This window comes from Echiichthys vipera (genome assembly GCF_963691815.1).
Source record: "Echiichthys vipera genome assembly, chromosome: 9".
NCBI lineage: Eukaryota > Metazoa > Chordata > Actinopteri > Perciformes > Trachinidae > Echiichthys > Echiichthys vipera.
In genome coordinates, this window is record NC_139834.1 from 15,138,298 (window position 1) to 15,152,088 (window position 13,791).

Here is a 13,791-nt window from a genome sequence, read left to right on the forward strand (position 1 = left end):
TCCTGTAACAATAAACTACGCGGTTGTTTATTTATGTTTAATATAATGTCATGTATGTAACGATAAGTCATACGGTTGTCATCTCTTCCCAGATATTCCTATTCCAGCTGTTACGAGGTCTGGCGTACTGCCACAGAAGAAAGGTCCTCCACAGAGACCTCAAACCCCAGAACTTGCTCATCAATGAAAAAGGAGAGCTCAAACTGGCAGACTTTGGTATATATCCGCATATTGTTTGACACTTCCTAAATTTGTCTGACTTGTCATCTTGTTTTCCGTTTATAATACCTTTAATTGGAGAATAAAATAAAAACAGAGATTAACACATCTGAACTACTGTATAACTGAAAAAGAGTTGATTGTCTTGGAACTTAAGTTGTAGATAAAGCCCCCATTTCTAGATATTTCTTATTACAATTAGCCAATTTGATTTGCATTGGTTTGTAATGCTCTAATTCTTCTGTAAATATTTTATTCAAAATATTTATAAAAAAGTAGCAAGCCCCACCACCGCCCCCAAAGCATGCTGCTCCTCAGACCCACCAGGACAGCAATGTTTGAAGCAACTATCTGCTCAACACTGCCCTCCTTAGGTAGTAATCAAAACATATTGTTGTACATGCTCTAGTGTTGTATAACAGTCAAAAAGCAAAAAAGTTCCTAGACGACCAACAACACCACAAAAATTAGGTAAATGAAGCAATATTTACATAAATGAATGCCATTTTCTGTGTTTGAATTAAGGTTTGGCACGAGCCAAGTCTGTTCCTACAAAGACCTACTCCAATGAAGTTGTGACATTATGGTACAGACCCCCAGATGTGCTTCTGGGCTCCACTGAGTACTCTACACCCATTGATATGTGGTGAGTAAACACACACAGTTTGGAGATAAAGAGAGAAACCTTAATTTCTATCAGTTCTCCAAGCTTCCCCTCCGAATTTTCTTTTGCTGTTGTCACTGTTGACATTTTAAAACTCAACATATTGTTATTCATACTTAAGGTTCAACATTTAAATAGTGAGCTGGGGAGACACATATAACACATTTGATTTTTGATGTCATTTTTCACTGTTCCTGTCCCTTTGTCCAGGGGTGTTGGCTGCATCTTTTATGAAATGATCACAGGCAGACCTCTCTTCCCTGGATCGACCGTGGAGGATGAGCTTCACCTCATATTCCGCATCCTCGGTGAGACAACAGTGTATTGCAGATGCATTTGCTCGTGTGACATCCTTACGTGTGTGCCCTCTACATAACATGTCAACTGATCCTCTTTATCTTCACCAGGTACTCCTACAGAAGAGACCTGGCCTGGTATCACCACCAGTGAAGAGTTTAAGACCTACAATTTTCCCCAATACCACGCAGAGCCCCTCGTCAACCATGCACCCAGGTGTGTAGTTGTGGGTATATGTGCACACAGCCACAGCTGCATGTGTGTGTTTTAAAGTTCGTCTTATACACCCATATGAACATTGAAACAGGTTTTTATTTACCAGCCAGACTACAGCAAACTAAGTTGACTTCGCGATTCATTTCTCACTCACCACTGCATCTTATATAAAGAGGTGGGATGGTCTTCCTTAACAAACCGAAGGGAGTAAAATTTTATGTTGTTTATTTATAGGGCTCTACTGCAAAAGCTGTCTCATTAACTCTGCTCTCTAGTTACATTTAAATACAATACTTATGTCAGGTCACAGAACAGTTTAACTTGAGCTATACTTCCTTTTCACACTGAACTTGGAAAAAGTAGGATAAAATACTACCCTCCGCATGAATTGAATGAGCTCCAAAAAAGATGACGTTACATACAAAGTTACATTCTCTTATTTTACTTCAACATTTTAAAATATTGTATTTCCAGTCACAATTGTAAATGCTTTTCTTAATTGTGAAAATGTACAATGTGTGTCTGTGAATTGTCTTTGCATCAGTCTTTGCTTAAAGTGTAAATATATACAGTGAAGAAAATAAGTATTTGAACACTCTGCTATTTTGCAAGTTCTCCCACTTAGAAATCATGGAGGGCTCTGAAATTTTCATGGTAGGTCCATGTCCACTGTGTGAGAGAAAAAATCCAGAAATCACAATCTATGATTTTCTAACAATTTATTTGTGTTATACAGCTGAAAATAAGTATTTGAACACCTGTCTATCAGCTAGAATTTTGACCTTCAAAGACCTGTTAGTCCGCCTTTAAAAGTCCTCCTCCACTCCACTGTATTATCCTGAATCAGATGCACCTGTGTGAGGTCGTTAGCTGCATAAAGACACCTGTCCACCCCATACAATCAGTAAGACCCAAACATTCAGCATGGCTAAGAGCAAAGAGCTGTCCAAAGACACCAGAGACAAAATTGTACAACTCCACAAGGCTGGAAAGGGCTACGGAGAAATTGCCAAGCAGCTTGGTGAAAAAAGGTCCACTGTTGGAGCAATCATTAGAAAATGGAAGAAGCTAAACATGACGGTCAATCTCAATCAGAGTGGAGCCCCATGCAAGATATCACCTCGTGGGGTCTCAATGATGCTAAGAAAGGTGAGGAATCAGCCCAGAACTACACAGCAGGACTTGGTCAATGACCTGAAAAGAGCTGGGACCACCGTTTCCATGGTCACTGTTGGTAATACACTAAGACGTCATGGTTTGAAATCATGCATGGCACGGAAGGTTCCCCTGCTTAAACCAGCACATGTTAAGGCCCGTCTTAAGTTTGCCAATGACCATTTGGATGATCCAGAGGAGTCATGGGAGAAAGTTTTGTGGTCAGATGAGACCAAAACTGACCTTTTTGGTCATAATTCCACTAAGCGTGTTTGGAGGAAGAAGAATGATGCGTACCATCCCAAGAACACCATCCCTACTGTGAAGCATGGGGGTGGTAGCATCATGCTTTGGCGGTGTTTTTCTGCTCATGGGACAGGACGACTGTACTGTATTAAGGAGAGGATGACTGCAGCCATGTATTGTGAGATTTTGGGGAACAACCTCTTTCCCTCAGTCAGATCATTGAAGATGAGTCGTGGCTGGATCTTCCAACATGACAATGACCCAAAGCACACAGCCAGGAAAACCAAGGAGTGGCTTCGTAAGAAGCATATCAAGGTTCTGGAGTGGCCTAGCCAGTCTCCAGACCTAAATCCAATTGAAAATCTTTGGAGGGAGCTGAAACTCCGTGTTTCTCAGCGACAGCCCAGAAACCTGACTGATCTAGAGAAGATCTGTGTGGAGGAGTGGGCCAAAATCCCTCCTGCAGTCTGTACAAACCTGGTGAAGAACTACAGGAAACGTTTGACCTCTGTAATTGCAAACAAAGGCTACTCTACCAAATATTAACGTTGGTGTTCAAATACTTATTTTCAGCTGTATCACACGAATAAATTGTTAGAAAATCATAGATTGTGATTTCTGGGTTTTTCTTTTTAGATTATCTCTCACACAGTGGACATGGACCTACCATGACAATTTCAGACTCCTCCATGATTTCTAAGTGGGAGAACTTGCAAAATAGCAGAGTGTTCAAATACTTATTTTCTTCACTGTATATATATATGATTTTTGTACACAGGTCTCTCTTGAAAAATAGATCCCAGTCTCAACGAGACTACCTGAAGTTAATCAAATCATGTGGATGTAAGGCCTGGGCAAAAGGAGGACTCACATGCAGTCAGGGAACGATTAATGCAGGCTTTAATTCCGACACACTGGGTATCCTCTTTGGACAGAGCAATAAATAAATAGGCTACCAAAACCTATACTCGTCAGTACGAACAAGGGAATAAACAAAGGAAACAGATGTGGCTATAAACACCAAACAAATCAACTAAAAATCACTCTTCTTCAGAGGAACACAAGGGAACAGAAATAATAGCGAGGCAATTCCTAGAGACAATACAAGGCTGTGGTAATGGCTGGAGGTTTTGGAGACTTTCCTTTTTTGAAGGTAAGCACTTGCTTTCTAAATTCACTTCATCTAAATTCTGAAATGTATTTTTACACAGAACGAGGACTGCAGATTTTGTACCACATCACTTACACTGAACAGGAGGAATTATTATGGAAAGCAAAACTAGTTGCAATGTTCATATGGGCACCTGAGTATTGTGAACACATCCTTTAAGTGACTGATACATTAGATAAAATAAGAATTGATCAATAGTAGGCCTACCTGTGGTCAAGCGTTTCCGCCTCTGTTGAAATGGCAAGAACACTAAGCTGCTCCATCTGGCTTAGGTCAGCATTTGACTGCAGTTACACTCAACTTCCTTTCTCTGTCACTTTCCCTTCCTCTGAACTCTTGCTTTCTGTGAAACAGGATAGACAATGATGGTCACGACTTGCTCTCACTGCTTCTCCAGGTAACCGACTTTGCTCATAATGATGACACACAGTTTGTACACCTACTTGTACACCACCTGCACTGGATTAAAAAATTAACAATGCTGTGTTTCTATCCACCCTTGTGTCTGTAGTTTGAAGCAAAGAAGCGGGTATCAGCTGAGGATGCTCTCAGACAGTCATACTTCAAATGTTTTGGGGAGCAGGTTCAGACACTGGCTGACAGTGAGTAAACACGGTCTGACATATTGAATGTTCACATGTACTGTACAAACACTGTCTCACCAACCCTTTGTTGCTTTCAGCTGCATCCATCTTCTCTGTAAAAGGAATTCAGCTCCAGAAAGATCCAGGGAAGAGATCCTCAGTCTACCCTGAGTCAAGTAAGTCCTCCTAGATAGAAAAACAGAGGGGAAAAATCGGAACATTAGGAATTATCTGTGAGAATTGAGAGTATGTCTTAGGTAGGTCTGAATCCCTGTCATCTTCCTCCTCCTCCTCCTCCTCCTCTCTTTTCCTCTCTGTTTGCTTTATGTTGTCTCTCATGTCACTATGTGCTCACACATGTATTTCAACTCCTTTTACAACAGCTACTGCGCTACACTTAAGCACATGCCCATGAAATTTTGTGCAGACATTCGTGGTTATTTGTTTTTATTTGTTACATGTTCGAAATAGACTAAACGTAATGTTTCACAGACGATGAATCCTAATGAGTTTGATGATACTCTGGTTTAGAGTGACATGTCTTGACAACTGTTGGTTTGATTGCCATGAAATGTGATACTGGTATTCGTGTCCCCTTCAGGATGAATTGTAGCAGCCTTGGTGATCCCTTAACTCAGTGGTTCCCAAACATTTTTAAGCCACTGTCTTACATCATTGCTTAGAGCTGTCCTGTTTAAAAGTAGATGCAGTCATTACAATTCAAAAATGTACTTCTAAATTCAACCATTAGATGTTGAAAGGTCATCAGGCCAACTATTGAGTCCCCATCATATACAGTTGGTGACTAAACTAAGTAGAATGAAAAACCATTCACTTAGCACTCAGTTACATTACTACAAATCTTTGTCTCAACCACTAAACATTAACTGTGCATACCTGATATTCCTTTTTGACATTTGCTTAGATTTATTGAAGTGTTTCTGTCTCTATCACAGTCTGTCTGTCTCTGTCTTTCTGCTTCCGCTGCCTCTGTCATGTTGTGATAAACTGTCCCTTCTCTTTGTTGGTACCCTAAACTCTCGTCTTTCGGGATGTTCATCTTCTCCTTAATTCTTTCTATCTCCCTTCTGTGCCCTACTCCAACTTCTCCGTAACACCTCAATTATCCAAACCCCCCCCCCCCCCCCTCCCCTAACCCTAAAAAGCGCTGGCCCATAAGCTAGGCTCCGCACCCTCGCAGTACTTCCAGAGAGAAGCAGCCAATCCCAGGGCTCAGAGTCACAATCTCTCCTCCACTTCCACTGGCTGAGTGGCCCCTACCGTTCTGGTAAATACGGTCTCTTTAATTCTGTCTGTCTTCTGTTCTGTCCTCCTTGGCCTCTTTTCTTCTGTCCATTTGCACTAAATGTATGTCTCTCACAGTTGCTGAACTGGACTACATGCTGGTACATTTCACTTCCCTCCTTGCATTCCCTGAACCAAAAAAAACATACTTTGTATTATCTGTTACACGTTTCAACTCACATCCCTTTAGCCTGTCCTCTCATCCCTCACATTTCAAGCCCTGCACCATCTCAGCTTTCACTTACCTAATCCTCTTTTTCTCAGTGAGCCACTCCCAGCGTTTATGTCAGGTATGAAAGGGGCAACGTTATATTCAGAAAAGAAAAGGCATGAGATCAGAGAACAGGGATCAAGTAATTTGATTATTTTCATTTGCAGTCCTGTTTAGGTTTCTGCAGCGAGAGATGTAGCCTTTTTGTTGAGTCTGTAAGTGAGGGTTTGGTGTAGTGTGCGTTTGGTTGGTTGTGGGTTGCATTCTCTATCAGCATGGATATGATGCGTTTGTTTTACTGCTGTGTTTTACAGTTACTGGTGAGTATGGTTTAGCTTCAGCAACATAAGATTACACACAGTGTTACAGGTTATAAAACTATATGATCCAGTTGTCTTGGCATTGTTGACACCTTCGCTACACTATATGGCCAAAAGTATCTGTCCTCAAACATACATTTTGTGTAATTCTCATCTGGGGATTTCAGACATTAGCTTGCAACAAATTGGGGAAAGTTTTCAACATACCAACAGTCTTGTGCACAAACCCAGATCCATAAACAATGTTTTGTATTTGGCTGACCTACACAGAGCCCTGGGCCCTTTGTTTTATCAAACTTCTAAAAAAAAAAAAAGACACCTAATATACTCAGAACGTTCCTCTGGGTGCTTTTAGTGTCATCTATGACATTATTTTCAATGTATTCATGTAGCAGCTCCAGATTTTATACTTATACTTTTTGCACTTTAGCTTTTGGATTTTGAAAATGTTTTCTAATGTTTTTGGACTGCCTTACCACCAGACCATGTTTGACTTTAAAAAATGGGCTAGTTCCCCTTTAAGCTTGCAAATGATCACATGATTAATCTCGTGTATGCTTAGAGAGGAAGAACCAATCAAACATCATGATTTAACCGATGACTACAGTCCCTTTGTTCAGCTCTCTCCCACATTTTCTCAGTGACAGTTGTTCCGCAAAAGCCATCACATTTTATTTGTGTGTAATGTTGAGACTTATTGAAACATATGAATTGAGATGAAATAATAGAAAATAGCCTGAACTGGGAACAAAAAGGAAACCGACTACTGTTAATAGAGAAATACCTTTTATGGGGAAATTAGCACTACAATAAGTGCAGACAATGAAAATGCATGAAACATTCAAACATAATGATTGTTAATCTTCTAGTCCTGCTGTTTGCATCTATGACAAAACATTTAAATAATAATAAATAAAAGTTTTGCTCCAGCTAACATATTAGTCATCACATTGTGTACAAAACACATCTCAGAAAGGGCTTTATTTCTCTTTTGTGTCTGTCGTCTAAGATCTACTCTTACCCAACCTCTAGAGTATTTTTAGACCAAAAGAAATATAATAAATATATTTTATTTTTAAGTTTGAATAAAGTGAAGGATTTACACTTTAATCATTTGCCAAAATCCAAGCCTAAAATTTCACTATTAGCAGATTGAGCAATATGGGCCATAACCTCAACCCCATCAGTCACTGTTTGGATGAATTAGAGCTGTGAGACATTATCGCTGAACATCAGTACCCGACCTCACTAAGCTCTTGTGGCTGATGGGAGCAAATCCCTGCAACCAGGTTCCAAAATCTGGAAAGCCTTCCCAGAAGAGTGGATGCTGTCCTGGCAGCTTATTAATGCCCATGGTTTTGGAACAAGATGTTCAAAGATCACATGTGAAATATTTGTGTGTCTAAAGCTGCAAAAATCAGTTAAATGACAGAAGATACATTGTCAACTACGTATTTTAATAATTGCTTAATCATTTACCTCATAAAAAATAAAAGAAATCCAAACATTTGATGTTCCAGGTCTGCAGATGGGACAATTTGCTTCTTTTAGTCATATAGTGTATATTTTGTGCTGCTGGCATGGAGTGGAATTTGTTGGTGTGGTGGTGTGCGTTTGTGCGTCCAATGAAATCCAAACCCTGTATCATCTCACTCTCTCTTTCTCTCTCTCTCTTCTCTCTCTCTCTCTCCCCCTCTCTCTCTCTCTCCCTCTCTCTCTCTCAGCCCAGGGGAAGAGCAGGAGGCAGAGTGTGTTGTTTTAGTGCTGGCGGGGACGCTGAGGTGAGGAGGACAGTGACCTGTGGAGCTGTCCTGTCAGACATACATTCACTGACCTTGCCACACACACACCGAAGGAGTGACACACACCATGCTACATAAATCCAAACACACACACACACACTGAAGAAGAAAACACCCATACAACAACATGGAAGAGCAAAATGACAGAATCCGTACAATAAAAAAAGTAGAGACTCAAGCTCAACCCTTAAGACAGAAAAAATTAGAGAAATGCGGTAATGCTGGAAGAAGGTGGGAGAGTACAAGATTCTCCTTGCTGCTACTACCGCTGCTGTCCAGAAGAGGACAGCATTTAGGACATGGATTGACTTGGTTTTTGAAAAGAACTTGCTGCATCTGTGAGCTGTGAGGAAGAAGGAGTGAGAAGTAGATGTGATTCAAAGGCAAAGGGAGAGAGGAAACCTGTCATTTTCTCTTACACTTTTTTCCTCCAGACTGTTGTTGTACATAAAGAGACTGAGGTGTAGAACTCTGCTTCTTTCATAACACGCCTCAGCCTGAATCCAAACTCTGAATATTGCACCTAAACCTTCGCCTAACCTCTCGGCCCTTTATTACATGATCTCTAACACACACACACACACACACACACACACACACACACACACACACACACACACACACACACATACACACATACACACATACACACATACACACATACACACACACACACACACACACACACTATTCACTTGAAAGTTAAGTGTGTGTAAATCCTTGGAGTTTACAGAGATAAACTTTAGCACCTTATTGTCCAGTAGAGGTCAGGGTGGCTGTCATAACGTTACCTCATCAGTCACTCGAGCAGAGTAGGATGTAAAGTACATGCTAGATATTAGAATGAAGAAGAATCAAAATAACAAACCAAAAAACTCACTAACCATATAGGACACATGCATTTACCTCCATGGATGGAATTGGACACTATGCTACACTACAATTAAAAACACTCACAAAGCAGTAGTCGACAATTTGCCACACGCTCACATGCTGTAAAGAACACTACGCTGCGAGACGCTTCTGTTTCAGTACACATGAGGGGAATCTGTAAAGACAGAGTGGTAAAGGAAGTGTACAAATATCCCCTGCTTACGCTTAGACACCCCCTTTCCTATTTTGCCTTGACTCAGAAGTTGTCTTGATTTGATGTGTGATGTACAGGTGTTGATGTTGAAACTCTTTGCACCTGATTTTACCTCTTCAGATCACCATTCAACAACCCCAAACCTCTCGTACCCAACTCCACTTGCATTTATTTTTACTCGTTTTTTTTCTTTCTTTTTATTTTAAATCTGTATATATGATCATGGTTTTTACTTGTCAGAAGAAATGATAATTCCAGGATGCTGTTCTCAGTCTTTACTGTGTTCCCACCCGAACAGTGTGGCGACTGGCTGGGGACGTGTTGCACATTCCTTGAGCTCAGGACTTATTGCTATTGTCGTTTTGTGGATGCTGTGAGGTACAGCCAGTCTTGTATGTCTCCCCAGTAGAGCAGAGTATCTGGAACATGGCCTGAAACCCTTTTTTTAAAGCTGGTTCAAACTATATGTGAAGCAGTCATTTCCCAGCATCAGCCTGTCTTCTGTGTCATTCTGTTAATTTGACCATGATGTTGCTGTTTAGTGATTACCTTACCCATGTTATTACATGCCATCTTCTTCAAGCATGTTTGTGTATTAAACACTCAGTTGGTATGTGAAATAGCTGCTGCTGGAAAAGTAATACCTCCAGTGGGTTTAAATCGTGCATGGGGCAAGACCTTATTACATTTTTTTTTTTTTTTACACCACCACATTAACCTGTAGTGGCTCCTCAATGAGTCCGGAGAGTGTACTCTTAAATAAGATGAAGACAACGACAACAATATTCAGCAACAGTGGCATGTGCTGCCAGCACTGGGACCAGATAGCTTGTATGACAAATCTGACTCAACTTCGAGGTATAGTACAGTTATAGCTGTTAACATAGCACGTATAACTGGGCGCTAACATCTCCAAGTATTTAGCAGGACTTGAAACACTCCATTGTTTCATGCTGATATTGTTACAGGCTGCCAGAAACAACAGGACCAAAGTCAATCCTACAAGCACCAGATGCTCAAGCACACAACTGTTTCACACACCAATCCGTTGACATGTCAACATGTACTGTATCTTACGAGATGGCCTGTGAGTGTAGATTGGAGTTTCCTGTTCCTCAGGCACCGACCTCGGGTCACTTCTGCATCTTTTTCTGAAATGGATTCACAAAGGGTGAAGTGATCCCACATCTTCGCCTGTCAGTAGGACTACTTATTTACCCAGAGTGTGACAGTATGTAGCATGTACATAGATGATCCCTCACTCTGTATATATATAAACATGTACAGGTTTGATACAGCTATTCACACTCTGGCTTTTTGCTTTTCCTTTAAGAAAGTCATAGCAATATTTCTGTAATCAATAAAAAAGCCAAGGTAATAGGATGAATATGATTGAATTTGTATTTCTATAGAGAGGGAGACATGACTGTGAATGATCAAACTGTGAGATTTGACTGATGATGATGATGACGTTTTTTTTTTTTTCTTGCTGTTTAACATGCTGGATCCAAAAGGCTAGAGTGAAGTATCATGTTGCTAAGGAGTATAACACACTGATTATTTTGATTTTTATCAATGAAAGCCATAAAAGTCATATAAAGGTGACAAAGGTCTGTTTGTGTGCGAGGGGTGTGTACCATGTTTGAGCACAGACCATAAGAAGCAAAGGGGATGTGTACACCTTATAAAAAAAAATAAAAAATCATGTAATTCCTTTTTCTTTCTTGTCATAAATTCTTTGAAAATATATCACTATCTAGTGTGATAGATTACTCCATCAACTACATTTTACATGACAATAATTGTTTACCATTACAAGACCTTGGCAGTAAACAATATTGTGTTGAGGTGTGTGATGCTTTTAATTATGACCCATGGCAAACATTTGATCAAATCTATCTATTTTATCTGTTAAAACTGCATAAGATACAATTGGATGCTTTTCACTGAGGTCCACTAGGACCCATATTGGTAAATAAGAAAAGAAATGAGTAAATAAGAAAAATCAAATGATGACAAAGTCATGAAAAGGATGAAGGTAAATATTTTTTAAACTGGACTATACTATTTGTACAGCCGTCTGCCATCATTTCTGGCATCCATATTCGTCTGTGTCTATTATGGTTTTGATATGTTCTTAAAGTTGTGAAATGAATGTTTACTTGCAGTCCGGTGCAGAGGGGGTTGCCTCGCGGTTGAAAGTGGTTCTGATGGTGCTGACACTTTTATTCTTTCAAAGATTGTTTAGGTGAGACTCTTTGGCTCTTGTTTATTGAAGCAACCGTGGACTCGTTCTCAGAAATCTGTGGATCTGAGGCACGCAGGTTCCATCCACACAGGACAGTGGAAACAGCATATCCTCGAAACTGGAAACACACACACACACAGAGCACATGGTCAATCATAATTTAAGGCATACACTATTAAGAAAGGGAATTTAAAGATATGAGATTATACATACTTAAATTCCCTTTCTTTGTGAGTGTGAATATGAATGTGCATGACGGAGGATTACCTGTCTGTTCATGAAAACATATATGATGGGGTTGTAGACGGTGCTGCTTTTAGCCAAGTAGACAGGTATGGTAGCTATGACGGGGTCAATATATAAACTTGAGTCCATGATGACAGCGAGGGCCATAGCAGCATATGGCAGCCAGGTTACTAGAAAGGCCAACACCATCACCACTACCATACGTGCCACCTGCACCTCCACACGATTTTTGCTGCCAGCCTCAGATACCTGCAGCTTGGTCACCTAGGTCACCAAATCCCAAGCAAAAAGACTTTATTGTGATGTTGCTACAAGCAACCACAGTACACTTCATGTTTTCATCCTTGAGGGTAACCACATTAATATTGCTCACCTGGCGGAGGGTCCACAACAGTCGTGAGTAAGACACCATGATGATAGAAAAAGGCACAGCAAAGCAAAAGGAGAAGTATATAATTATGTAGGACATGTTCCCGACATCCCGGCTGTACCAGTTAGGGGCACAGGAAATCTTGACACCCTCCAGTGCATGACTTCCCCAACCAAACAGAGGTGGAGTGTTCCACACAAACGACCACAGCCAGGACAATACCACTCCCGCAACAGCATGTCTGAGGACAACAGAGGTGGTGTGTCAAATGCTAGTGGAGCAATCAAAGTTTTGTAGTCCATGTGATGCTGCCAAGTGAAATCTGTACCTGGTCTGAAACAGGACACCACCCATTGGATAGCACACCACTATGTAGCGTTCAACAGAAATGACTCCTACTGTACACAGACTTGCTATACCTGAAAAAGAAGGAATGTGTAAAGATCCTAATGACAACGCAAATACAGTGGTGGGAAGTAACTAAGTATACTTTAGTACTATACTTACTGTTAATACAATTTTAAGTATGTCCTTTTTATGCCATTTCCGAGGGAAACATGGTACTTCCTTAGCCTGATGGTTATGATTACTCATTCCTTTTCTCATTAAGAATTACTTTACAAGATTGTTAGAGATTGGTTCCTGACATTTTTAGCTCATATAACAGCAGTGTCTAGTTCTCGCCTCTTTTCACATTTCAGATGTCTACGAGTTGTTAGCAGTTGCACAAGAGACACAACAAACCACAAAGAGACACCAACAAATGACAACAAAGAAACACATACTTAGCTGCATCAGTGTTTACTAAGTAAATCATCCGAGTACTTCTTCCACCACTGTGCAAATTAGATCATACCAAGTTGTGTGTAACACTTTAACATGCAAACTCCTGTTTTAGACAAAATATTGCATACTGACTATGAATTGACTCACCAAAAAAGGCAACAGCAAAGCCCTCTAGCATACAGCCCACATGTCCCAGGCTGAAGTATCCCATGGCACTGGTTACTGTGGTAGGCAGACCTCCAAATACAGCACACCCCAAGTCACATATGGCCAGGTTTACCAGGGCATAGCTGAGTGGCTGCCTCAACTGTCGGTGTCTCACTGTCACCACGATCACCAGAATATTGAGGATGATCCCTGCCACGGAAAACACACCCATGATTACGGCCAGTATTGTGTAGCCAGTCTGAGACAGGAGCTCTGTGTTGACTGAGCTGTGAGACGATGAGGAGTTTCCATCATGTAGAGCGAGGTGCTCCATCTTGCTCAGTGTAGATTAAGGGAGTGCTCTGACTGCTTCCTGGGATGAAAACAGTGTGGCAAGTGTGCATCTACAACCTTCACACACAAAAAAAATCCAACCCAAGTCCAAAATACCCACAGGTTAAAATCAGTTTCACAAAATTAAAAACAAAAAAAAATAATCAAAAAGTAAATTTAATAATCCAACAATATCAACAACCAATGAAGTCAATTGCTCTACAGATGCCGCTTGTCTGCTCTGGTGCAGCTCGAAAGAAGTGAGGGAATATTATGACCATCTTAATAAGCCCAATAAGGGGAGAGAGGCTCTTTGCCGTGTCATTTAATTCTTGGGAAACAAATCCGTAGATCCGGATTGTGAAGAAAATAATTCAGTCTAAT

The 13,791-nt window shown here is 40.6% G+C and overlaps 2 protein-coding genes across 9 annotated transcripts in view; one reads left to right on the forward strand and one right to left on the reverse strand.

The window, feature by feature from the left end:
* LOC310951821 (cyclin-dependent kinase 17-like) overlaps window positions 1–10,907 on the forward strand; it is a 44,980-nt gene extending 34,073 nt beyond the window's left edge. For 4 of the 8 annotated variants that reach the window (XM_083920242.1, XM_083920246.1, XM_083920244.1 and 1 more), the window contains 8 exons: window positions 93–216; window positions 745–865; window positions 1,094–1,191; window positions 1,291–1,396; window positions 4,323–4,365; window positions 4,480–4,570; window positions 4,651–4,728; window positions 5,719–6,510. In XM_083920242.1, coding sequence (XP_083776368.1) covers window positions 93–216; window positions 745–865; window positions 1,094–1,191; window positions 1,291–1,396; window positions 4,323–4,365; window positions 4,480–4,570; window positions 4,651–4,728; window positions 5,719–5,822 — 765 coding nt within the window. In that variant the 3' untranslated portion in view covers window positions 5,823–6,510. Of the gene's footprint in view, window positions 1–92; window positions 217–744; window positions 866–1,093; window positions 1,192–1,290; window positions 1,397–4,322; window positions 4,366–4,479; window positions 4,571–4,650; window positions 4,729–5,718; window positions 6,511–8,112 lie in introns of those variants that run through there. The other 4 variants (XR_014593352.1, XR_014593353.1, XM_083920243.1 and 1 more) reach the window with 4 other exon arrangements.
* Window positions 10,908–11,502: 595 nt separating this feature from the next.
* parapinopsina (parapinopsin a) lies at window positions 11,503–13,408 on the reverse strand (the record flags this gene model as incomplete). The annotated part of the gene is made up of 5 exons (XM_083920866.1): window positions 11,503–11,643; window positions 11,793–12,035; window positions 12,145–12,382; window positions 12,470–12,560; window positions 13,075–13,408. The coding sequence occupies 5 exons, from the start codon at window positions 13,406–13,408 to the stop codon at window positions 11,503–11,505; spliced, it is 1,047 nt and encodes a 348-aa protein (XP_083776992.1).
* Between the last annotated feature and the right edge of the window lie 383 nt (window positions 13,409–13,791).